The sequence below is a fragment of the Penicillium vulpinum genome (assembly GCF_028829585.1).
Source record: "Penicillium vulpinum strain IBT 29486 chromosome Unknown utg000004l_segment0_segment0, whole genome shotgun sequence".
NCBI classification, from domain to species: domain Eukaryota; kingdom Fungi; phylum Ascomycota; class Eurotiomycetes; order Eurotiales; family Aspergillaceae; genus Penicillium; species Penicillium vulpinum.
The window spans coordinates 5,324,882-5,350,561 of record NW_026643244.1 but is presented as its reverse complement, the minus strand read 5'-3'; the positions used below and the strand labels follow the sequence as shown (position 1 = coordinate 5,350,561).

The 25,680-nt window shown below is 47.9% G+C and overlaps 9 protein-coding genes across 9 annotated transcripts; 6 read left to right on the top strand and 3 right to left on the bottom strand.

Annotated features, from left to right (window-relative positions):
* Nucleotides 1-475: 475 nt before the first annotated feature.
* Nucleotides 476-1,237, top strand: N7479_010496 (uncharacterized protein; the record flags this gene model as incomplete). The annotated part of the gene is made up of 1 exon (XM_057258187.1): nt 476-1,237. One exon carries the CDS (start codon nt 476-478, stop codon nt 1,235-1,237), a length of 762 nt encoding a protein of 253 aa, XP_057105645.1.
* A 1,445-nt stretch (nt 1,238-2,682) lies between these two features.
* N7479_010495 (FAD-dependent oxidoreductase) lies at nt 2,683-5,268 on the top strand (the record flags this gene model as incomplete). Its single annotated transcript, XM_057258186.1, has 3 exons — nt 2,683-3,301; nt 3,369-4,467; nt 4,533-5,268. The coding sequence occupies 3 exons, from the start codon at nt 2,683-2,685 to the stop codon at nt 5,266-5,268; spliced, it is 2,454 nt and encodes an 817-aa protein (XP_057105644.1).
* Nucleotides 5,269-5,888: 620 nt separating this feature from the next.
* On the bottom strand, nt 5,889-7,693 carry N7479_010494 (FAD-binding oxidoreductase; the record flags this gene model as incomplete). The annotated part of the gene is made up of 5 exons (XM_057258185.1): nt 5,889-6,141; nt 6,220-6,596; nt 6,666-7,066; nt 7,142-7,355; nt 7,409-7,693. The coding sequence occupies 5 exons, from the start codon at nt 7,691-7,693 to the stop codon at nt 5,889-5,891; spliced, it is 1,530 nt and encodes a 509-aa protein (XP_057105643.1).
* A 1,350-nt stretch (nt 7,694-9,043) lies between these two features.
* On the top strand, nt 9,044-9,980 carry N7479_010493 (SDR family NAD(P)-dependent oxidoreductase; the record flags this gene model as incomplete). Its single annotated transcript, XM_057258184.1, has 3 exons — nt 9,044-9,086; nt 9,136-9,663; nt 9,721-9,980. 3 exons carry the CDS (start codon nt 9,044-9,046, stop codon nt 9,978-9,980), a joined length of 831 nt encoding a protein of 276 aa, XP_057105642.1.
* Nucleotides 9,981-10,525: 545 nt separating this feature from the next.
* N7479_010492 (cytochrome P450) lies at nt 10,526-12,131 on the bottom strand (the record flags this gene model as incomplete). Its single annotated transcript, XM_057258183.1, has 3 exons — nt 10,526-10,995; nt 11,060-11,632; nt 11,699-12,131. The coding sequence occupies 3 exons, from the start codon at nt 12,129-12,131 to the stop codon at nt 10,526-10,528; spliced, it is 1,476 nt and encodes a 491-aa protein (XP_057105641.1).
* Nucleotides 12,132-12,684: 553 nt separating this feature from the next.
* Nucleotides 12,685-13,805, top strand: N7479_010491 (uncharacterized protein; the record flags this gene model as incomplete). Its single annotated transcript, XM_057258182.1, has 3 exons — nt 12,685-13,271; nt 13,334-13,606; nt 13,676-13,805. The coding sequence occupies 3 exons, from the start codon at nt 12,685-12,687 to the stop codon at nt 13,803-13,805; spliced, it is 990 nt and encodes a 329-aa protein (XP_057105640.1).
* Nucleotides 13,806-14,683: 878 nt separating this feature from the next.
* On the top strand, nt 14,684-15,369 carry N7479_010490 (cupin domain-containing protein; the record flags this gene model as incomplete). The annotated part of the gene is made up of 3 exons (XM_057258181.1): nt 14,684-14,911; nt 14,977-15,148; nt 15,206-15,369. 3 exons carry the CDS (start codon nt 14,684-14,686, stop codon nt 15,367-15,369), a joined length of 564 nt encoding a protein of 187 aa, XP_057105639.1.
* Nucleotides 15,370-16,072: 703 nt separating this feature from the next.
* On the bottom strand, nt 16,073-17,386 carry N7479_010489 (SDR family oxidoreductase; the record flags this gene model as incomplete). The annotated part of the gene is made up of 9 exons (XM_057258180.1): nt 16,073-16,120; nt 16,225-16,322; nt 16,382-16,518; nt 16,575-16,647; nt 16,708-16,881; nt 16,933-16,940; nt 16,998-17,166; nt 17,236-17,288; nt 17,343-17,386. The coding sequence occupies 9 exons, from the start codon at nt 17,384-17,386 to the stop codon at nt 16,073-16,075; spliced, it is 804 nt and encodes a 267-aa protein (XP_057105638.1).
* A 543-nt stretch (nt 17,387-17,929) lies between these two features.
* N7479_010488 (type I polyketide synthase) lies at nt 17,930-25,392 on the top strand (the record flags this gene model as incomplete). Its single annotated transcript, XM_057258179.1, has 7 exons — nt 17,930-18,002; nt 18,063-18,453; nt 18,523-18,606; nt 18,678-18,986; nt 19,045-19,460; nt 19,521-23,614; nt 23,674-25,392. 7 exons carry the CDS (start codon nt 17,930-17,932, stop codon nt 25,390-25,392), a joined length of 7,086 nt encoding a protein of 2,361 aa, XP_057105637.1.
* Nucleotides 25,393-25,680: the final 288 nt, after the last annotated feature.

Genomic DNA, 25,680 nt, shown 5'->3' with positions numbered 1-25,680 from the left:
ATATAGAGCTATGACCTTTTTATCAAATCTGTGATTATGGAGTTCAATGACAGGGGATATAATACGAATTTATTCATTGTAGGGATGTATAGTCTATTTCGGGGTTCAAATCTCACATCTTGGCAAAATGGGAGCTTAGTGAATGGGGAAATGACAAGGTTCGACGGCCTGGGAAATGTGTCGGGCAATCGGGAATCTCACGCTTAGCTCGGGTATGTACTCCGTACTAGGGGTTGGGGTAATACCCTACATGGATCGTAAGAACTCGCAGGGATCGTGACATTCGGAAATTATAAGTCCGGTAAGTCCAGAGTCTTTCCAGGGTATTTATCTTAACTCCGTTAACAAAAGGAATTTCTTTGTCTCGGATATCAGGTATTAAATTGAAATGCTATTCTCTGTCTTCCGGAAGAAGTCGATTATTACATTCTGATATCTTTCATCCTTCTCCAACCAATCATCAAACATTCCCGTCATGGCCGCCACAACTAAGCCCTTGATTTTGATCACCGGTGCGAACCAAGGCCTGGGTTTCGCAACCGCAAAGCAGCTGGCTAGCACTGGAAAATACAATCTTCTTATCGCCGCCCGCTCCCAGGAAAAAGCCGAAGGAGCAGTCAAGGAACTGCAAGAGTCTAGCGTTGAGGGCTCTTTGACGCCTATTGTTATTGATCTCGACTCAGACGAATCTATCACTGCCGCAGCCAAGTTCGTCGAAGAAAAGTTCGGATCACTGGATATCCTAATCAACAACGCTGGCATTAATAGACCTGCCAACCCCAACGCTACCCTACGTGAGGCCTACCGAGCTGTATTTGAAACCAATGTATTCGGTGTGGTAGTGATGACCTCCACTTTCCTACCCCTGATTCGCGCCTCAAAGTACCATGACCGACGTATTGTCAACGTGTCGAGCGGCCTAGGCCAGGTCGGCATGGCGCTCTCTCCTACTTCAGATTACAGCGCTAAAGTATGGGACCTGCCCATCTACCGCAGCAGCAAGTCAGCGATCAATATGATTAATGCTGTTGATGCTACTATTCTCGAAAAAGAGAACATTCTCGCTGTTCTCGCCGCCCCAGGCTACTGTCGCACTAACTTCGGTGGCGGTCAAGGTGTCAAATCAGCAGAGGAGGGAGCTAGGCCTCTTGTGCGCGCTGCCACTGAGGGTAACCCCAAGGAGCTGTTTGGAACGCTTGTGGACGACGAAAAGACACTGGTCGAGTTTGGTTGGTAGAATCGCATAATTATGGGCTCATGCGGTTGGTGACATGGGAAGGAGATTAACGGTGGCTATATGAGATCTTGACATACAATTTGTTGAGATGGGTGCGTGGAAGGTTGTCTGGCTGGTCTGGCAATAACCCTGGTAGCAAACATATAGTCATCTCCTCTTATAGAATACAACACTTTTCGCACTCACACTGGCTTTTCATCTTGGAGAATCAAAAAAATTGCTACTATTCGAGCAAGTAGAACTTTTTGTAAGCAGGATAGCGAAGAAACCGACACATCCTTTGCGGCCTTTCGACGGGACGGTTTACATTCGTCGGTAATCATGGAAATCACGCTTGAGCCCTAGAGATTGAACCTATTCATACAAGTTTACTACGAAGGGGCATAGCGGCTAGTGATAAATAGACTGTATTTTGTCATTGGTGCCTGATTTTAGATGGGCAGAAAATTAAAATACCTGAATTACTATTACAAATTCCTTAGTAAGCTGGGTATCTCACCTGGGCACTTCCAGGGCTGGGCAATTCCCCAGCTGAGGCTAAAATATCACTCCAAAAATAAAGCTTTTCCTGCTATATAAATCTATACATCACCACTTTTTTAGGTGGTTGACTTTCAATTCCTCTCTCTCTCTCTTCCTCTCGGTCTATCCACGCCTTCTTCTTACTGTTAACCACTACCGCACGCCTGGCCTTGCCACTGCTTACTTGCTACCTCACTGCCCTTCTCGAGGTACACACCTGAGGCCGGGAATACTGATTTCCACATCGTGTGTATCACGGAGATAGATGCGAATGTCGTTATATGTAGTGCCTTGAATGAGGAGACCGAGGATTCGTCTTTGTAAGGATCAATATCAACATAAGCAGGTATAGCGATGAAAGTAAAGAGTAGTGAAAATGCAGAGAGGTAGAATAGTTGGTATACAGTACGTGGTATTAGGCGGTGTAAAAGGCGGTCTATAATTCAGGCAATAATTTTTAATTTGGACGAAAATTGACAAAATACAGTCTATTTATCACTGGCCGCTATGCCCCTTCGTAAGTTTACTGATAGATTTTGAATATTCTTGAAAAAAATGTTGAACTCGATGATCTCGGCATCACCATCTGACACATGAGATTTATCCAATCAAATTTCCCACACATTTTCCACATATTAAATCTGACATCCTTATGGGATGGACCTAACTCTATTAAATGACATTTATTACAAAAATCTAGTAGGCATTTTTGATTAATATCAATCGCCGAGTGCCCGATAGGTCGTTGGGCAGTAGTTGCCGGGTTGCCGAGTTACTGGGAGGAAGTTCTTGTCACATTTCAAGATCTTCAGGGGTGTATTATCCCTACCTTGATGCTAGACAAGCTTTCCACGTGGTAGTATTCTAGCTCTTGAACATCCTGGTCCTTCTCTGCAACACCTTACCTTAGGCGCATATTCGTCATGTCGGACTCCCCACTCTCTCGTCCTCACGGAGGCCGTCCCCTGAAAGTTATCATTGTGGGAGGTGGGATTGCTGGATTAACCCTGGCAAGCGCCCTTGAAAAGGCCCCTGTCCCGATCGAATATGTGATTCTGGAAGCTGGAGACACCATTGCACCTCAAGTAGGAGCTGGCATTGCTCTTGCTCCAGGCGGGTGTCGGATTCTCGACCAATTGGGTGTATATGATGATCTAGAACAGCTGGTTTATCCAGTGCAAAGCAGTGGTGTCTCTGATAGACAGGGAAAACAATTACTACCTGAGCGCAGTGACACCGCATTGGTTGTTACTGCCCGCATGTCATACCCGTTAGGATGGGTTGAGCGCCGTAGTGTCTTGCAAGCGTTGTTTAAATACATCTCCCGCAAAAGCTGTGTGTTGACAAGCAAGCGAATGGATCGAATTGAACACTCTCTTGATCAAGAGAAGCCTGTCAAGGTCATCTGCACTGACGGCTCGTGCTATGAGGGTGATCTGGTTGTGGGGGCCGATGGAGTTCACAGCAAAACGCGCTCGGAGATGTGGAAAGCTGTCGAGCAAAATATCTGTGGCAATTTTGATGTGCAGAAGGAACGTCGCAGTAAGTGAACTAGATTCAACAAAACTCTTACGCATCTACTTGAAAGTGTGTACTAACAGAATAACAGCCATGACAGCTGAATACCAGTGCATGTTTGGTATTTCTACCCCCATTCCGGGACTGGACCCTGGTATGACGGACGACACGTTTGCAAAAGATGTTTCAATGGTAGTTGCTAGTGGCAAGGGCGGAAAGATCTTTTGGTTTCTGTTCAAGCGTATGCCATGGTTATACCAGAGTCAGGAGATCCCACGATTCGATACTACTGACGCATCAAGATTTGCAGAGCAATATTTCGATTTGCCTGTCCGACCTGGTGTGAATGGTGTTACTCTGCAAGATCTCTGGAAGAGGCGCGAGACTGTAACACTGGTCCCTCTCGAGGAGGCCGATTTTGCGCATTGGACGGCTGGTCGCATCGCTTGTCTTGGTGACAGTGCTCACAAGATGACACCCCATACTGGAACCGGGGGCATGCTTGCTATTGAGCATGCCGCAGTGCTGGCCAACATAGCCTATCAATTGGCAGTCAAGGGAAACAAATCATCGCTCACAACATCTCAAATTGAAACGGCACTGAGTAAATATGACGACGAAAGAGCACACCGTCGCACCTCCGCGAAAATCAAGACTACTGGGGAGGTTGCTCGCATGCAGACCCTACAGACTGTTGTGCATCGGCTTGTTGTTCGTTTCCTTTTACCTTACCTTGGTGACATCCGCGCTGATCAATTTTGCGATGATGCCGTTGGTGCAGAGCATATTGACTACATCCCCATTCCAGTGCGCTCTATGACGGGATTAATGCCCTTTGATCCCACTCGTGGTATCGGTATGCAAAAGAGTTTATGGCCACGCGTCTTGTGGGCAATTCCACTGCTCATCATGGCAGTGGCCGGGTTTTTGTCCATGTTCTCTGTCGCGCCGATTGAAGATGTCTATGACACCCTTGCACATCTTACCTACCGTGAGGTGGCAATCCAAGATAAGTTCTACAACGTTAGTTTCCTCGATGATTTTTCGAGATCTGGAGTCTTGCGCTTCATTGTTAGCGAAGCGCACTTCTTTTACCAGTCTTTCTCCCTGTTTGCCGACTACGGTGTTTGGTATGGCATTATGTTAATTGAGTCTGCGCGGAGAGCTCACCGACTCAACATCCTCAGTTGGTAAGTCCAAGATATAATGGCCCTTACTTTTAGGGATAAAACAGTCTAACTAACTATTTCACCAGTGCCATTCTGTGGGGGATGCTCAATATGTGGGGAATCGGGATTTTTGTTCCCGTTTACTACTTCGCTTACTACATCCTCACGCCCACTTCCACCTTTGACGCATTCGACAGACGCCTGACGGATCTCTCGTATACGAAATCCATCCTCCCAGTGCTGCTGGCTACCCACTATGCCACTTTCATCGACGCGTATTTCTCTCCGGTGATGGCCCACCGCCAGGGTGCTGGCTACTTGTGGGAGCTGTTCCCTGTCTGGCTATGCCTCGCACAGGCAGGGCTAGCTCGATTCATCCTGCCGAGCACGCTGAAGCAAGACCGACTAGATAATGTCACACGCGATCTACCCACTATCAGAACGATCATTCTCGGGCTTTGCGCCGTTTCGACTGCAGTCTGGCAGTATACCATCTGGTGCAGCGGGGAATCGCTGGTAAATATTTTCGTACCCATCTTTGGTAGTGTTGAGGGCCACACTTTCGAACAGCTGTTTGCTGAGTTCTTGAAATGGGACCAAGTATTCTTCGCTATTCCGAATGTGTTTTGGATCGGGCTGCTGTTTGCGGATCTTCGTGCCGCTGGCTTGATTCATACAGGTTGGCTCAAAATAATATTGTCTGCCCTGGGCTTGACTATTATTGGTGGGAATGGGACGATGCTCGGGATGATGTGGCTGTATAGGGAAGAGATTCTGGCTACGAGGAGGCATCGGACCGCTGTTGTCCAAAAGTCAGACTAAGTGGAGACTATAAGATATGAGATGCTGGGAAAGTAAGATGAAATATTAGAAATATGAAGGGAAGCGAGGATGAAAGACTAGATATGCAGGGGTCTCTGAAAGGTAGTAGCTAGGTATTTCGGCATGTAGGAAGCGTGAATGAACTAGGTAGCTTGAACAACCCCATTAAATCTATTTACGCCCTGTTTGTTGATCATTGGAGGCTTCGTGTTATTTATAGGGATAATCGGGGGTTTGATATGGCTTTTGTGTGATGATAATCTTACACGCGATAATTACTTCCAAGAAATGAGCGTTGAGTACAGCAACTGGTCAATATTATTTGCCAGTTGGTGACTACATTCACCCATTTTGTCTCCGTCAGACTTTGCTCCATTTCTCCATTTCAAATAAAGCAAAATTCTTTCCTTTCCAATTTTGTCCAAATATCTCATAATAAGCCTTGGACTGAATTTTTAATTTTTACTGGCAACGCGGTGAGGAATAATTTAGTAGAAATGTCCAAGATAACGAATTGTATTGAGAACGGGGTAAAGAAAAGACCTTGAGCCCCTTTTTATATCGATACAGGCCCGTAACTATATATTTGAAGTGTCCGCCATAGGTTCCCAGGTGGTGTATTAGACGATTGGGTTATAGTAGGAAAACTTGCCGTGAGGATCATACTTGGCCTTGAGCTTCCGAAGTTTCTCCAGACGCCAAGGTTCATACCCATAGATAGCTTCCAATGATTCTCTGCCAGATGCATAGTTGACATACGCAGTGGGCTTGCGTGTTGGCTGGCCCTCATTCCAGAGTCTCTGGTTCTCGGTCACCCATTCTATGGCAATTTGATCTAGAGTAGAATCCGGGGGATATGAGACGGTCGTTTGCCTGTACAAACCCACCCCTGTTAGTGTCTTTTATTTTCCCACAGTATCCCATACAACCTGGGTAGAAGACAAGACTTACATGAGCAAGTAATCATCACGCATAGGATAGGCGGATGAATCCGAGTCAACCTTCAGCACGCCCTCCACAGAGTAACCTTCCATTACAACAGCTGAGGCGATGAGTGCTGGGTAGGCCTTGATGTTCTTATTGAAGAGCTCGTAGATTTGGCGTTGCGCTGTGATGTTATACTCTTGAAGTCCAGCGGGACCGACTATCCGTTCAAGACCCTTGTCACAAGTAGCATTGTTAATTCCAGTTCCCTGGATATCAGGAACTTCAGGGAATGGAACATTTCCATCGATAGTACTGAGCGGCTTGAGGTTATCAAACGGCGTCAGATACTGCTGTGCCTCACTTTGCGAGCCTGCATAGGCGAAACTCCACCAGATAACTGCCTGTTTGTTTTGTGATCAGCCCAGTCTCCATAAAAAGAGTCACGGATGACGATAGGAGAAACTACTCACCTCAGTGCTGCTAACGGTTGGGTCCATCAAGTAAAGACCGTATTGAGCGGCCATTTTGACTGGTTGAGTTCCATTGTTTTGCAATTTATTCAACTGCTCAAAGACAGTCTCTAACTTATCCTGCGTGAATACGTAGTTCTTGTAATACCACGAGTCAACTTGGCTCGGGTAGATGCTCATTTCAAAGCTCGTCACCACTCCGAAATTATGACCGGCGCCTCTCATTGCCCAGAAGAGATCGGGGTGAGATGTGCTAGAAACAGTAATGGCCTTGCCGTTCGCGAGCACGACATTCAGCTTGCGAATATTATCGCTAATTAAGCCGTAGAAGCCTTGCTGGCGTCCATGTCCGCCGCCTAAAGCTGGACCAAGCATTCCAACACAACCACAGCTACCAGTAGCTGAATTGCAGATTCCATGTTAGAGATATATTTGATATATTCTGTTGGTATGTCCGTCTTCTGCGCTGTACTTACTGGCTACGTAGCCCTCATCCCACAGAGTATCCATGACTTGTTGATCGTACGTTCCTCCTTGGAAAAGGGCGGACTCCCCGTTAGGGCGTATGGTGATCTGGGTAAGAAGCTGCATATCAATCTCCAAACCACGGAATTTGGCCTGAGAAATAGGTAGACCATGGCCTCGATTAACTGCCAAGAATGGCAAACTGTTGCGGTTGGCATATTTAATCTTTTCAAAGTGTCAGAGCGGTTGGATATTGGGGTCCAGAAAAGGAGACGTACAACGGTCGAAACATCGGATTCACGTGCAACCTGAACGACTAAGGTGAACTGAGGAGCAGCATACTGCTGATACCTAGCTGTGGCATTTGCCCAACGCGGGTCGCTGGGTCCGAAGACACTGGAGTCTTTTGATAGGAGCGGGCCCAGCTCACGACTGACTTGTAGCGGACTGAGGGTGGCGCGTGTTTTCAGACAGAGTCCATCTAGACAGTCGCTCGGTGCGGCGGCTGCCAGAGACAATACAGTCGCGAGCACATAGCTCCCAATCATGGAAAATCGGACCATGATGCTGACTACACTGTAAGATGGGGATATAAAAGAACCTGGACTCGCTCAAGTGAAGTACTTTCAACCTTTATATCAAATGTTTTTGCGCTTCCTTACGGATGGGCGTCGGGAATACGGGAATCAGTCATTTCCTGGAAGCTAAAAAATAGAATTCATTTTGATATCGAATTAAGGAGGCTTAGATGGATACAATGGCCCCCAAAGCAAACGAAATGTGGTATGATTTAGCTCTCGATGTGCCCCGGGAAATGTAAGCCGCCCCAGCGCACTCGTATAGACCGGGCGTAAGAGTGCCGATGTTAATTTCATGTTGAGAAGGAAGTGGAGAAGGGGAGGCCTGTATTTATCTCATTATATACAATTTTATAGACCATGGCTAGAGACGCAGTCGAAGAGAAGGATATTGTGATCGAGGGATCGACGAAAAGATTGCCTGTTCCTGGGAGGATCTACTTCTTATTTTGGCTTCTACAGAATAGTATGCAAACTGATCTCTTGGCGCTCCTACGCTACATGGATCTATGCAGTGAGAGAAACGATCTGGGCTGCATGGAAAAGGCGGAGCTGGTAAGGATAGAAGATGAGCGACGAGGCACAGATCAAGATTTCTATTTAAAACTGTTCAGCCTCATCAAAGACCCTCGAATGGGGGCTGTATCTAGTTGATATTCTTGTGATTACGATTATCCTATAGTTACCTACCTAGGTAACTATCAGATAACTATCAGATATCCCTATGTACCTACGGCTCTGCAGGCTATATCATGCCTCATTCAAACCTACGCAACTAAAACATTCGAAATCTTCTTGTGCAAAAGAAAAACGAGAAAAAAATGGGCCACAGTGCTGTTAGGTATGTACACAAAAACAAACGATGCAAATTTTGACATGAAATGGAGGCTGATCTGTCTGACGTGTATTCATTGGCGATCACTTTCCCGCCTGGTGGGTCAATATTAGCCACCAATCGGACATAAGAAAATGAGGCGAAGGCTTAATTTAGGCTTGGTTTCCCGTAAACGAGGAACGAGGAACGACGAACGAGAAACGACGAACGACGAACGACGAACGATGAACGATGAACGAAAAACGAAAAACGAGAAATTAAGATGATTATCCTCGACGAGATCGGGAATGTCGGTAATTTCGGGGATGTCGGGAATATCGGTAACTGGATTCACCAAGAGCAACGGCTAGGGATGATCGGTCGGGGTGTGTTGTACTCTGTACACTTTGTAACTCTGGCGATGAGCTGTAATAGAAAGAGAAGAGTATCAGTAGTGTTAAAATTGGCATGATGCTTATTGACTCGAGCTTTTGCCAAAGTTTATTCGCAGCCAAGTAAACATGGCGCTCCAGATCAACGGCGTGGCAATTGTGACTGGCGCGGGTAGGTCCCTTTCCAGTCAAATCTATAGTAGCGCTTCTGACATTGCTAGGCAGTGGTATCGGCAAGGCTGTCGCCCTCGCCTATGCCATGGAAGGGGCTCGGGGTGTCGTCATGGCCGATTTGAACATCGAGGCTGCACTTCAGACGGCAAAGGAGAGTGAATCGGTCGCAACGAACCCCATTTACAAGCCACTTGCAGTGGCTGTCGATGTGACCGATGCGGAAAGTGTCGACCGCATGGTGGCAGCAGCAGTAGAGAAATTCGAGCGCATTGATTATAGCGTAAACAGCGCTGGAATCGGCGTCAAGCATCACAAGCCTGTTGATGAGGCAGACATTCCTGAGATGAACGCCTTCTGGAAGGTTAATGTGCTAGGATCACTCAACTGCATTAAGTCCGTGACCAAGGTCATGAAATCCCAGAGTGTCACCACCTTGAACAGCCAGGGGAAAACACGTGAAGTTGGCCGAGGTGTCATTTTGAACGTGGGATCGTGCAACTCGTATATTGCGACGCCGGATATTGTTCCATATACGACGACAAAACATGCTGTGATGGGTTTAACTAAGAGTGCCGGTAAGTCAGAATCCAAAATATACTCCAAGTCCAGGCTCATGGTTTCTTATTTTGCAGCCCTCGATCTCGCACCACATGGGATACGCGTCAATGCTATTTGCCCTGGCTGGGTCAATACACCTATGGTGACTGCAGCCATTGACGGAAACCCAGATCTCCCTGGCATGATGAAAACAGTTATTCCCATGTCCCGAATTGCAGAGCCGGAGGAGGTTGCAGATGTGGTTTTATTCATGACTAGCCCTCGATCTAGCTATGTCACTGGAGTTGGTTGGATTGTAGATGGCGGAACAACTCTGCAGGTGCAAACTTGTTGAAAGGATCATGTGTCTCTCTCGACTGGTGTTGGAGCAGCCTCGTGTAGATAGCATCCTAACTTCATACCTGTTTGATCTTCTTTCCATTTCTTATCATTGACAAACAAGCTCAAATAACGCATAGTTTCTTTCCCTTAATAACTAGTTAGATAACTAGGAAACACCAGGTTTCCTTCTGCTTTCTCAATTGCTTTTCTTCACTATTATATCTATGTTTTCACATCAATGGATGTTGAGAAAGGGTAATTAGTTCCAAAGTCATTGAACACTTTTAGTTAAACCTTGGTTCTCCGAAAGATGATTCTATTTTGCTATAATTTGATTAAGAAAACACTGCACCAAGAACATGATCTTGATTTTATCTGCCACGCCTGAGTAGCTCAGTCTCGTATGTCGCCTAGCTTATTGAGCCATATATATGGGCCAGGCATGTGTTAAGCCTTTTCAATGCGCCTATATTGACGAATACTAAAATCACGTTCTTAGCTAGCCACCTCTAACGTCTAACTAACAAGGAGTGAAAAGCATGATGCAGTAGCTCAAGGCTAATTATAAGCGTTCAAGACATCAACTTCAGCCTTTGCTGCGGCAGCCATGATTACTTCCTGTCTTCCCGGTCGGGGCTTGATATCAACCTGGAAAGGATGACACTCGTTCAAAAATCCATCGCTGTATGCCGTATTCGGGTTAACATCAACAGGAATAGGGTTTCCGGCACTATCCAATTTGTGTTGAACAGTGAATCCCCATAGAAGCTTGGCGACAGCTATGAAAACCGCTCGCTCCGCCAGATGGATGCCAGGGCAAATCCGCCGGCCAATTCCGTAGCCGAAATGATCACGCTTTTGTGGATCACTTGCATTTGCATAAACCGAAGCAAGTTGGGTTTGTTCAGCAAATCGAGAGGGGTTGAAAGTCTTGGGGTCTGGGTAACGAGTCTCATCATTGTGAATACCCCACACGTTGAGAACCAAGTTTGTTCCCTTCGGGAATTTCATCCCTTCAAATTCATCATCTGTTCTTACATATGAGCGGCTAGTTCCCGTTGAATGTCAATCATAAGGTGGATTTTAACATACCTTGAGCTAAAGTATGGGGGAATGATCCTGGAGCCGGAGGCCGCCAACGCATCAATTCTTTGACAAGCATGGCCACATATGGAAGCCGATCATAGTCACTCCAGGATGGTGCCTCGCCATTGGTGAGAACACTTTCAATTTCCTTTTGAGCTTTGATCTGAGTATCAGGGTATGTGACCATGGCTTGGAAGAAAACAAGTATCATCGTAGCGGTGGTATCTATTCCACCTTCAAGCAGGTTGCCGCACATGATGTTTATTTCTTCCCTGGTGAGTTTGAGCTTCTCCTGCTGGTCAAGAACTCCATCAAGGAAAGTTGAAGCTCGACCTATATTCTTGCGGCGCTCCACTACCCGATCCACCAAAGGTGAATTAAGGTCATGAACTCGCTGACGAAGTCGAGCTGCTCGTGTCTTCCAATTACCCCACAATCGCTCCGGGAGGTACTTGAAAAACGGCAGCCAATCTACCGGTGGACTGGCACCAATTTCGCCCAAAGAACTCAATTCACCTACGATGCGTAGTAGCTCAATGCGGTGGGGAGTGGTGTAGTGAGGGGTGCGAATGCCGAAGACTAGAATGACACAAAATTAGTTCGAGGTGGCCTCCAAGAGATATTTTCCGCAACAAGGACACCCACTTAGGGTCATGACAATGCTGTTACTATATCGAGAAGGATGTTGCATGAAGGAATCCGGATCGAGGCAGATGTCACGCAGTAAATGTGTAGCTTCGGCGTCGAGAAGAGGTATATGCTCTGTGTTACACCGCGCTTCATTCATCAGTTGGAAGTACAGCTTGCGTCTGAGTTTCCAGCGCTCGTTGGCATCCATAAACATTGGATGATCGCCTGAAAAGACCAGATTGCCCAGCAGGAAGGATGGCGGCCGATTGCTCGAGATCGCCGAGCGCTTATCCATAATATTAGTGGCATGGTAGGCAGAGGTTAGAACTACCATCATCCCGCGGCGACCAATCTTGATTGGGAAGACTGGACCATATTCTTTTGCCCACTGAGTGAACCTGTAGGTCTTCTTGTTAGCAATAATGCCACCAAGGTAAAAGTTGAGCATCTTTCAGTACCTCAAGTGGATACCCGATCGGGGAAGTTGGTGTACGTTTCCAATCAGAGGCAGCGTCCGAGGCCCTAAAAACTAATCTCAATGAAGAGTTCAAAGCAATCGGGCAATTCTGAAGCCACTGTTCTCTTACCAGGAGGCAAGCTCTCTTTTGACGAAAAGGCCGAGCTCAATAGCCATACGGCCAAAATGATCAAAGGTCCAACGAAGTAAATTGCATCCATGATTGACACGTGGGAGGCTATCAGTCGAGAAAACAGCAGGGATATCCATCATTATAGCTGGTGAGCGCCCCCAAATTTTGCCCCAAACACAATTAACAGACTGCTGTTGATTAGCAAACCAATCACGGGGATGGGTGACGGGATTTCTGCAAAGCTGACAATCCGGAATCACCGACCTGTTAGGATCGCTGATCGGGGAAGCGGGCATCCCTGCATGTGTGCGCCACCAAGATTTACAGGCCTAACGACGGAATTCTCCGGAGTCTCAAAACTCCATCCCCCAAGGTCTTCATTCTATACTGCCAGAACTCTCTATCACAACTATGTCGGCGCTTTCTTTCCTCTACTCTCAGCTCTTCATCGAGCCGCCAGTGCCTACACATGACTTCCAAGGCCAGACTGTCATCATCACTGGATCCAACAGGGGAATTGGGTTTGAAGCCGCTCGTCATTTACTTAGATTAAATGCGAGTAAAGTCATATTGGCTGTGCGGTCGGTCGAGAAAGGCCAGGTAGCCGCAGATGACCTCGAAAAGTCTACGGGGCGATCCGGAGTGGTCCAAGTCGAGGAACTGGACATGACCAATCATGCCTCAGTCCAGCAGTTTGTAACCAAAATAGCTACAATTGATCGAATCGACGCCGTGCTGTTAAACGCAGGTATCTATACTCATGACTTTAATTTGGCTGAGGGTTATGAAAGCACGTTGACCGTCAACGTGATTAATACATTCTTGTTGGCTATACTTCTTGTTCCAGCGCTGAAAAAGTCAGCCAAAACATGGGGTATTCGGCCGCGTCTCAGTTTTGTGGCATCCGACAGGCACGTTATGTATGCCCTTCCAGAGTGGAAATTGCAGAACACCTTCGAAGTGCTGAGTGATCCGCAGAAAGCCAGGATGCCAGAACGGTAAGTCAATTCCTATTCTCCTAAAAGCACGAGACCAAAATAGACTGATATAACTTTCTCAGGTATCCCATCTCTAAATTGATACAGATCCTACTTACCAAGGTGATGGCGAAGAAACTCGAGTCTGCTAGGGATGTAATCGTCAACACGTTCACTCCAGGCCTCTGCGTTTCTGGTATTATCGATAACGTGCACGGTGTCACAGGGTTTGCACTCTGGTTTCTGAGCAAGGTCGCCGCTCGGACAACCGAAGTTGGAGGTCGGACATTGATCGCGGCTATTGCGCAAGGGGAGGATAGTCACGGGAAGTACCTCAATGACGGCAAAATTGACGAGTATGTGATTCTTTCAAGCTTATATTCCCCTGTGTCCAGTCATAGCTGACCCAGCTCCTCCGTGATTAGAGCATCATTGTCTGCGTTTGTAAGGAGCCAAGAGAGCATGTTGGCGAGGGACAAGTTGTGGGAGGAATTGATGGGAATTCTAGAGAAAAAGCAACCTGGAATTGCTTTGCTTCTTGAGCCTATCCCATGATGTTACGTACGTACTTTGTGTCCTGGTTAATTTTATTATTGGGGTTTTTTTCGGATAGTTATACTAGAAATGCAAGCTGAATCAATTGGACACTCGAAAATAAACTTTTATCCATCATGTTTATATGTGTTGCACTTGGGCAGCAAGGCATAAATATATTGCTGGCTTTTTGGCTGTCTTGCTTGGTTTGCATTGTATCACGGATATATATATATAAGACGAGTGTTCATTCAGTTGATCACTCGTTTTTTGCTTCCTTTTCAACACGTATATTACGTGAATCTAACTATATTACTCCTAGAATAAACCTCATCATCTTTTTTATTGTTGGTAGCTACATGGTAGATTTGTGTTGGGTTCTTGAGGCACTAAACATATGACAACACCTGTTGTTTGGTAGTTTGTAGTAGACAGATCCTGCGCTCTCTCTCCTTTCCCTTTCACCTCTGTCCATCCCTTACATAGGAATTGTACACAGCTTATTTCTCCATCGTAATCCATGGCCGTATCGAGATTCCTAGAACTGCCATCCAAAAAAGCTTGGCAAGTTTCTTCACCCTTCCAATTCCCGATATCCCCGAAACTCCTCTCAATGATGGCTCGGAAGGACCGAATTTGTCTCGGTTTTTATCAACTTGCCCGAGCTTTCAAAATATCCCCGCTGCTAACACCTATCCTATTTTGACGTTCCCCGGTGATGCGGACGCGGGGTGGCACATGTAGTCCGATGCATGTGGGTGCTGTTGTAATCCCCCACGAGAGGGAAACAGTTCCCAGGTTTGTTATACATAGAAGAAGCCTTTCTAGTTTTTAGAAGTTTTTTACAGCGTCTCATTATCAACGCCAAAACATCTTACTGTACCTTTACGAAAACTACAATGGCTGCTCCCGTTACCAAGTTCCCCGCTGAGGGTCTTCGCCATGCGCGTAGGTTTATTACATCCCACAACAAGGAGGGCAAAGGTGTATTCGTTGTTGATGACGATGGCGACCACCACCGAATCATGGTCGATGGTCTCGCTGTTGCAAACATCATTTACAGCACATCTGGGAACCCAGTGGACATGAACGATGATAAGGACCTGATTTATGCACGGGACAACGAGGTAAGACGGGTTGATGGGTGTATCAGCCTGTTTATGGAAATTTTCAATTAACTTTTCTGCCCTAGCCCTCGATTCATGTCGCAAATGGCAGCGTTGCTCGTCTGATTGACTTCGGCCCAGGCGTGGAGTCACCCATTCACCGTGCCTTGTCAATTGATTACGGCATTGTTGTTGAGGGAAAGTTCCAGCTCACACTTGACAGTGGTGAGAAGAAGGTGATGCTGCCTGGTGATATGAGTAAGTCCTCGCGCTTTCGACAAATCGCAATAATATATAGTGACTGACCCTGGCTAGGTGTGAACCGAGGCTGCATGCATATGTGGAAGAACTTGGACGAAGAGAAAGCCGGACGCATGCTCTTTGTCCTACTGGATGTGACTCCCACGAAGGTGAATGGGGAGGAGATTAGCGAGTACTTGGGTATTTTGGAAAAGGACTACGCCGATGCGAAGCATTGATTGCAGTAAGTGGGGGAATTTGCCGCAGTAATCATGCAAAGTACTTGCTAGAGCAAAGTATAGTTGTTTATAGTCGCATTTCTGCTTTGCCTTTTCAGTGTCAGGTCTCACACTAGAAATCGCTGCGAGCTTCAATACACTTTGAAATAAATTCTCTTTTTCCCAACCTCTTTTGTATCACTTGAATTACTCAACCGATTTTAAAGAAGAGTCATATGGGTCGGGTGGTGTGAGGGAATGGAAAAAATAATATAAAAAGTTATATGCAAAATTGATTCTATAGTAATGAGCTCGGTCAGCCTAGAAATAGGTGACCGTCCGATCATAATAACCTCCCAACTCGGCGTGTCACAAATCCGATTTATTTTTGAAGTTGTTGGCGGGCCAGGAAAAACGCGAAGAGAATTTTGTATTGAGATGGTCGTGAAGGCAAAGAATACCTAGCTAATCCGAAGTTGAGTTCATGTAGAGACTGAGCGTGTAAGCGCGAATAGAAGTAATAGCAAGCCTTCTGTTCTTCGTCAATTCAATTTCTACGTGCGCGAAGCATCATTTATTAATGAATTTTATGACCATCTACGCCAGGCTCTAGATTCATTTCGAACACTGGTGCGTGTCGCTACTTAAATCGGGATCACTGGATAATATGTGCATAATGTCAAATTGCAACCCAACTGATAGAACTCGTGGACAAACATACAAATCACATGCTCAACTTGTTCAAGTTAAATTGGCGAGTGAATATCCAGTCCTAGAGACAGATTGTTAGCCGTTGTTCTACCTGAATTTGACAAGTCAAGATTATGGAGTTTTTACCCAAAATGTACGTGGCAAAAATAGGTCGCCAAATCTTACAATCCCCGTGGTGGCTCCTGTCCAGAACCAGGCACTCGGGTTTTTCTTCATCACTTCAGAAACGACGGACTTGGCATATTCTGCGGGTGTAGTCGTGTCTGGATAATATGTAAGTCCTCTCTAACTAACCCCAAATACTAAACGGGTAGGTACTAACGCGGTGTCCTGTTGACATGGTTCGCGAACTCCTCCTCCAGCGGCCGGTAAAACGAGTTCTCTGGTAGCTTGCGATTGTTATCCCGTTTCAGGATGTTTGTGCCTATTTCTCCGGAGATAATATTGATCACATCAACACTTCACTGAGGTTAACGAGATCAAGGAACCTCTAGAAGGAACTTTAGGGGACTTACCCAAATGGCTTCATCTCGACCCTTAAAGTGTTGCCCCAGTGGTGGAGAGCGGCCTTCGTGGCATTGTAGCTAGCTGCAAATTTGGTCAGCGTTTAATACAAGCACATTCCGGACAGCCAAAGAGTCCACTTGCATCCATAAATGTAAGGAACAATGCCTCCCACACTGCCAATATTGACAATCTTTCCCTTCGCCTTGATAAGAAGAGGGTGGAAGAAGTGGACCATGCGCATCGGTCCAAACACATTGACACCAAACATCTTCTCCACCTCCCTCACATCGGTATCGATTGCGGTCATTGTATAGCCTGCCTGAGTTAGCCAAATTGGGAAACTCTCCTTAGCATTGAGTCACTCGCATATTCCTCTATTTAGTATGAAATGTTAGATTTTGACTGGCGAAGGGTATATCTCTCTTTCTTACGCATTATTAACAAGCACGTTCAGGCTGTCCTCTGTTAAGCTTGAGATGGTATCTTTCAACTGCTCAACATCGGTGTCCTTCGTAACATCTGCCGTGAAAGCGTGTATGCCGAGATCGGTCAAATGGTCCCGTGGCTCATGCGCCAGAAGAGTCGTGTATACCACGTATCCTAGAGATTTTGTGATTAGAATCTGTAACTACAAGCAGTGGTGTGGGATAAAATTGATACTAGTCATACCTTGATGTTTGAATTCAAGTGCCAAAGCATGTCCAATTCCCCCTTTGCCACAACTGCCATCATTGTCAGCAATGCGACATGTGAAGTAAACTCCGGCCCAATTTTACCCAGTTATCAGAACTGAAGGACGAATTTGCCCCTTGGTACTCATTTTTAGAAATAAAACTCTGGTAAAGTGGTTGGAAAAGTTGAGTACTGACGGGCTGTCAAGCTCACGCGAATATAATTCTCCCAAAAATAGATTAGCTGCCTCGTATCATCTAAAATCCATATTCAGAGTATAATTTTTTGCAATCAAAGCCTGTCAGACCACTCTGGGAATAGATCGTCCAGAGGAGGGGCTCGTCGGTGATTGCGCGTGCCCGAGGCGCGAAGCCCGCTCTTCAATTCCCACAAGGCCGAAAGCTGCAGAATCTCGGCAAATCGGGACTTATGCGTTGAGTACCTCAACTGTAAGCAAAAATTTGCCATGGGCATTCATGTTCAATTCTGGGTAACTCCGATATCAGTGATTGTAGGTTGGTGTTTCATCGGTGATCGCTTTCAATAGGATAGGAACAGGGACAAAATATGGCGAATCTCAGCCCCAAACGAAAGTATATGATCTAGAGACGTTCGATCAATTCAAAGTCTTTGTGTTATCACTCAAACCTTCTGGTAACTCAAATTCTTTTACCTTTTGGCCAACTTCATCATGTCGCCTATTGTGCTAGATACGCCACCTGCCAATGAAGGCCTTGGTGAGCCCATTGCCATCTGTGGAATTGGTATGAATGCACACAATCTATTATCTTTGGGAATTTTAATACTGATTGCTTTCCTTTTAGCCTGTCGTCTACCAGGAGAGGCCTCAAACCCTCGTGCATTTTGGGATTTGATTTCCAGTGGCAAATCTGCTCAATGCAAGGTCCCCAAGTCGCGCTTCAATGTCGATGGCTTCTATCATCCCCAGGGTATGGACCGCCCTGGAAGCATGATTACAGAAGGTGGCTATTTCCTTGATGAGGATGTGCGAGAGTTTGAGAACAGCTTCTTTGGGATCAACAACCTCGAAGCCACATATATGGACCCCCAACAACGAAAGCTGTTGGAAGTGGTATATGAATGCATGGAAAATGCAGGAATCTCTCTGGATCAGGCATCTGGATCAAACACAGGATCTTATGTCGGCAATTTCACTGTCGACTATATGGTGATGCAGCTGAAGGACCCTGACTAGTAAGTACACATCGTCACCCTCACGGGTCCATGGGTGTTATGATTATGTTTTATAACTAACCCACGTAGTCTGAGCCGTTACTCTGGAACTGGTCTGGGTACCACCATTTTGGGAAACCGTATCAGTCATGTCTTCAATCTTCTGGGACCTAGGTGAGTCGCAAACGGTAAAATATCCATTGCAAGTTGAAAATTGCTCACATTCGGTTGTTTCCCTTCTTCAGTCTTGTTCTTGATACAGCCTGCTCCTCATCCCTATACTGTCTTCACATGGCATGTGCAGCCCTGGAGAACCGCGAATGTGATGCAGCCATTGTCGCTGGCGCCAATCTCATCCAGTCCGCCGAGCAACACATTGCTACAATGAAAGCCGGTGTCCTCTCTCCAACATCAGCCTGTCATACATTTGATACCTCTGCTGATGGCTATGGCCGTGCGGATGGTATTGGAGCTTTGTATGTCAAAAGACTCGAAGATGCCCTCCGGGATGGTGACCCAATCCGGAGTGTGGTTCGTGGTTCAGCGATCAACGCGTAAGTGGAATTATTTTGCCGGCAGGTGGCTCTGTGCTGACTTGATATTGTGTTACAGAAACGGTAAGACTTCTGGAATCAGTCTGCCTAGCGCTGATGGTCAGGAGGCTGTTATCCGAAAGGCCATGGCTAAGGGTGGCATTGTTCCCGACGACATTACATTTGTCGAATGTCATGGAACAGGCACCAAAGTTGGAGATGCCATCGAGGTTGAGGCATTGGCACGGGTCTTCCACCGCACGCCAGAGAACCCACTTATGATCGGATCAGTGAAAAGTAATGTCGGACACTCCGAGGCGGCGAGTGGAATTTCCAGCGTGATCAAGTCCACCTTGGCCCTTGAACGCGGTCAAATCCCACCCACTCACGGCCTAAGGAACATCAATCCCAAGTTGAAGGTCGAGGAGAGAAATATCAAGATCCCAACTGAGTTGACGGCTTGGCCTAGCCGCTCGTCTCGGGCGAAGCGTATTGGTGAGTAACAACCTATTTAATGGAAATTGGGACGATCAATGAGCTAATTCACCACTAAAGGTATTAACTCCTTCGGTTACGGTGGTGCCAACTCCCACGTTATTCTGGAGGAGCCTGCCCAGCATCTGAGCTCATCTCGTCAGCTCAGACAATTGCCCATCACCCAGTCTACCGTTATCCTACCTCTATCCGCTGCCACAACCGGCTCCCTGGAGGCTCGCGTAGCGGATTTTGCACAGTATGACTTTGGTGATACCGATATTTCCGACCTCGCGTACACACTGGGCTCCAGACGTACTCACTTCCCCGTGAGAGGCTTTGTCCTGGCTCCCCGATCGGAGGAAATTTCCAATACTTTCCAGACACGCACCTTCGTAACATCACCCAACGCAGTCACGTCTGTTTCAACTGCTCCGTTTGCCTTTGTTTTCACCGGACAGGGATCTCAGTGGGCCGGCATGTGCCGTGAGCTCTTCGCCGAATTTGCTGTTTTCCGGGATACCATCACGGAGATGGACTCAGTCCTTAAGGCACTCCCAGAAGCGCCCGAGTGGTCGCTGAAGGAGGCTATTTTGGATGTAACCAACCCAGACCTGATCCATCTACCAGAGCGCTCCCAGCCATGCTGTACTGCGATCCAAGTTGCCCTTATTCGTCTTCTTTCTTCTTGGGACATTGCCCCCACAATGACAGTTGGCCACTCTTCGGGTGAAATCGCAGCTGCCTTTGCTGCAGGCCATGTCTCTGCTGCTGAGGCAATTGTGATTGCCTACTACCGTGGATACTGCGTCTCGAAGTCTACTAAGATCGGTGCCATGATGGCCACCGGCTTGTCTGAAGGCGATGCCGCCGATGAGATCTCTGAAGCTGGACTGGAAGGTCAGATCAGAGTGGCGTGTGTCAACTCTCCGGAGGGTGTCACCATCTCAGGTGATGAAGGTGCATTGGATACCTTCTTGGCTGCTATGCAACAGAGAAGCATTTTCGCACGCAAGCTGAAGACAGGTGGCCAGGCCTACCACTCCCACCATATGGAGGCTATTGGAGAAGAGTACCAGGGCTTGTTGGATCGGGTCCTTCCCACTCTGAGTGCCTCTATCCGACTGCCTCTGGGCGCCTCTGTGATGTCTTCAGTGACCGGTGAGCTCAAGTCATCTGGATTCACAGGCAGTTACTGGAGAAGCAACCTGGAAAGCCAGGTGCGATTCGCTCACGCGATTGAGAAGATCAATGAGATTTCAGAGCACTGCTTCATTGAGCTTGGCCCTCACTCTTCTCTGGAGCTGCCAATCAAGCAAACCTTGGCAAAGTCTGGCGCAGAGCTCAAATATGCTGCCCCAATTAAGCGCAACGTGGACTCCGTTGGAAGTATCCTAAACTTTGCTGGAAGTCTTTGGCTTAAGGGATATGAGATCAATTGGGCGAAGATCAATGGCCTTCAGACAGGCGCGAAGACTTTGCGCTCTTTGTACCGCGTGGTCACAGACCTTCCTCCATACCGCTTCACTTACGAGAACCTCCTCTGGAACGAATGCCGCGCCAGTTCTGAATACAGACAGCGCACTTATCCACGCCATGAACTCCTGGGCAGTCTGCTCACTGGTGGAAATGGCCGCGACATGATCTTCCGCAATGTCCTCAAGGTGGATGATGTCTCCTGGCTCAAGGACCATAGACTTGGCGAGACAGTCGTTTTCCCTGGTGCAGGCTATTTGGCCATGGCAATTGAGGCTGTCATGCAAGCCACAGACGCCGACCGCACGGAGAAGCCCGCATTTGAGTTCTCCAACGTCAACATCACCAGTGCGTTGACCTTGAACACTGAATTCTCAGTGAATGCAGAGATCTTCACCTCTCTACACAAGTCTGCCATTACCAACGCCGCTACGTCAGCCACCTGGTGGGACTTTGTCATCTCAAGCTACGATAACAACAAGTCCACTGTACAGCACGCTTCTGGATCGATCGCTATTCAGGCACGAAAGGCAGTTCTGCAGTCAAAGTATCAGCCACCAAGCGATGCACTTGAGTCTACCGCAAAGCGTACCTGGTACGAAAAATTCGTCAAGCAGGGGTTGAACTATGGCCCAACCTTCCAAGTCATTTCCGAATTCTACACCCCACGTATGAAGTTGGATTCCTTCGCTAGCGCCAAAGCCCCTCTGTTGACATCGAGCGGCGATGCACTTTCGGTATACCCTGTGCACCCAATCCTTTTGGATGGCATGATCCAACTGGCTGTTGTTGCAGCGACAAACGGCAAGCCAAAGGAGTTGCGTGCCCAGATCCCCACGAGACTGCCCTCGGCAGTCGTGCACACTGCGACTCCCACTGATGATACTTGCGAAATGCACTCAGTGGTCAAGCGGACTGGATTTGGATACTCTCAGGCCGGTATTGAGATGGTCAACAGCGATGGACAAATCCTGGCCCAGTTCGATGATATGCGACTCGCCCCGTATCAATCCGCCAATCAAGCCGATGCGGAAGACATGCGTCATCCAGTTCTTCGAGTTCTTTGGAAGCCTGACGTATACGGACTGGGGCTTATGACTGCAGATGAGGCCCAGAACCATCTCCAGAAGTTTGCTGACGAGGCCCACTCACCGGTTTCGGGCCCCCTCCTCAAGCTGGGCGCTATGCTGGATCTTCTGGCGCACAAGAATCCCCGCATGCGTGTTCTAGAAATTGGAAACGATATCCAAGACATCACGCTGGCCGTATTGGACCTTCTGTCCTCACAGGGAAGCTTCAAGCGACTGACCACATACAGCACAGCATCTATTGCTGAAGATGGCACTATTTTGGGAGGTCCCGTAGACCTCGAGACCGGGGAGCGCTCCTCCAGCCCCACCAAATTGGACCAAGAATTTGACCTCATCCTGATTCCAACGCTGAATGAGGGTATTAGCCGGGCTGTGGACGCCTTTACTGCCTTGATGGCCGACGATGCAACCGTCTTGGCCCTAGGCTCTGAATCTTCAGTCAGCTCTCTTGCCTCAAGTGGCCTGGAGTCTCTGCCAGTAAACCTTGCTGGAGATAATTCCACCCTTCTTGTTGCACGGAAGGCACAGAAATCGCAACAGGAGTTACTCCAAAAGAACAAATTCCTCATCGTTGAGCGAGAGAAGACGACACTTGGATCTGCACTGGCGGATGCCCTGAGACCCATTCAAGGACACTGGGTGCAGCGTGTCCGACTGAATGAGCTTACACCAGAGCTTGTCCCGAGCGGAACAACGATCTTTAACCTCTGCGAGGCCAAGTCCCCCCTTCTGGCTCTCATCTCTGATGAGGATATGGCCGGCGTCAAGGTCATGACCGACAATGCGGGATCATTGGTTTGGGTTACCAGCGGTAACATCATGCATGGTGGCAAGCCAGACTTTGCTCTTATCTCTGGTCTGTCCCGAGCATTGATGCTTGAACAGCCCTCTCTCAAGCTGTACACCTACGATATTGACGAGCCTGAGAGCTATGTTCATGAGACTGCGCAGCGCCTCATCTCTCTTCTTACCCAGACCAGCAGGAAGCCAGATCTTGAATTCGCCCAGCGCAAGGGCGTTCTTCATGTCTCTCGGTTCACCCCCGATGACAGCATCAATACCCTTTTCCGCAACAAGCAGGGTCTTGAGACCATGGAGTCCAGCGTCCAAGATGCAAAGGACGTGAGACTCGCCATGGGACAAGCTGGCCAGCTGGATTCAATTTACTTCCAGCAGCTAGAGGCCCCCAAGTCAATTGGTGCGACCGATGTGCGCATCCGGGTCGCGTCCGTTGGTCTCAACGCGAAGGATTATTACGTTCTGGTTGGACGAGTTGATACTCCCGATGCCACCTGTCAGTTGGAATGTGCCGGTACGGTTGAGCAAGTTGGATCTGCTGTGACTGACTTCGCTCCCGGTGATCGTGTCGTTGCCATGGCGCCGGCCCATTTCCAGACCTATCAAACCGTTCCTGAGTGGGCATGCCACAAGCTTACTGATACTGAGAGCTTTGATGTTTGCGCTACATTGCCCATCGTCTACGCTACAGCTATTTACGGCTTGAAATACCGGGCACACATGCAGGCTGGGGAGACTGTCCTGATCCATTCTGGAGCTGGTGGTGTTGGAATTGCGGCAATTCAATTGGCCCTACACGCAGGAGCTGAGGTAAGTCAAACTAGTACAGCTCAACTTTCAAAACGCATACTAATAAAAACTTTCTACAGGTGTTCACTACTGTCTCTTCAGAGGAGAAGAAGAAGTTCCTGGTTGAGAAACTTGGAGTCAAGGCATCTAACATCTTTAGCTCCCGCGATACCTCCTTCCTCGAGGGTGTCCTCAGCGCTACCGCTGGACGAGGTGTAGACATCGTTCTCAACTCTCTGACTGGCGATCAGCTCCACGCTACTTGGAGATGTTGTGCGGCGTTCGGCCGTTTCGTGGAGATTGGCAAGTTGGATCTTACCTCCGCTGGCCGTCTTGAGATGGATCAATTCCTGAAGAGCACCACTTTCACGGCCTTCGATCTCAGCCACCTCTACTACACCGATAGTGATGAGCTTCACTCTCTGTGGAAGAGCCTGATTTCCCAGGTCATGACACTCTACCGTGAGGGAACCATAACCGCATTCGAGCCCCTGAGCATTTTCGATGTCAGCGAGACTATGCAGGCATTCCGTTACTTCTCCTCGCGTAGCAGAATGGGCAAGGTTGCCATTAACCTTGAGCGTGGCGATTCCGTCATTCCAATCCAGCCACTCAGACACACCACACAGTTCGACAGTGAGAAGAGCTACGTGATGGTTGGATGCTTGGGTGGTCTGGGACGTACCCTTTCACGTTGGATGGTCAGCCGAGGTGCCCGTAAGTTTGCTTTCTTGGGCCGATCCGGCATTGACAAGGCTTCTGCGCGCAACCTGGTTGAAGATCTCGAAGCCTCGGGCGCCACTTGTGAGGTAGTCCGAGGTGACGTTTGCAGCGCTGCCGATGTCGAAGCCGTTATCACTGCTGGCGCTGCCATGGGTGAGATCGGTGGTGTTGTGCAGGCCGCCATGGGTCTGAATGAGGCTATTTTCTCTGTCATGTCCAACAAGTACTGGCATACCGGTATTGACCCCAAGGTACAGGGAAGTTGGAATCTGTACAACAGCCTGGAGAAAGGCGCACGGGGCTCTCAGCTTGATTTCTTCTTGCTCACTTCTTCCGTCTCTGGTAGCGTTGGTACTGCTACCGAGTCTAACTACTGTGCTGCCAATCATTTCCTCGATCAGTTCTCCCGCTTCCTGCGCAGCCAAGGATGCCCAGCTGTTTCGGTTGGTCTAGGTATGATCTCAGAGGTCGGCTACCTCCACGACAACCCAGAAATTGAGGCTCTCCTTCTCCGCAAGGGTATCCAGGCCATTGATGCCGATGAGCTTCTGCAGCTCATTGATCTTGCCTTGTCATCCAGTGCTACCATGGGAATTCCCCATGCGCACGATGACTCGGCCGCTTCCCACCTTCTGACCGGTCTCGAGGCCTTTGGACTGAAGGAATTGCGCAAGAGAGGATTCGAAGGATCCCACCCAGCTCTGGACGATCCACGTGCCAATCTCCTAGCTAGCGCCTTGGACGGTGGATTGGAGGACTCGTCGAGCGGGCAGCACGGAAGCCTACCCGCTGAAGTCACAGCCCTGGTGAAGGCAGGCTCCACGCTCGCTGAGGCTGTGCTGGATCACATCCGACGACGATTCGGTAACCTCGTCCTGTTGAAGTACGAGGCAGTTGATGTTCAGAAGCCTTTGCTGCAATACGGCATGGACAGTATGATCGGAGCGGAGTTCCGTACATGGTTCTATCAGAGTTTGGCAACAGATGTGCCATTGGTCATGTTGCTAGGCTCATCATGCACGCTCGAGTCACTTAGGGATTTGGCGATGACCAGCTTGGAGGGAGTGACAGAGTGAATGGGTGATTGATTATTTGTCTGAGGCCTGTGAAAAAGATTGGATTTGTATCACTGGCAAGACTGGAGTTTAGCATTATCATATACGTCTTATACTAGAGCAACGCAAATTGATTCTTTTTATTGAATACCTCTCTATGAACCAATCATTGTTCGGGCAACCAGCCTTATTTCTTTTTTCACTGGTCGCTCTCGCTAGAAATCTCTGTAACTATATACAACGCATTCATCCAATCATTTTATGTCGATAGTATATCTTGGTGCTTATCGACAAACGATGCAGCAATTG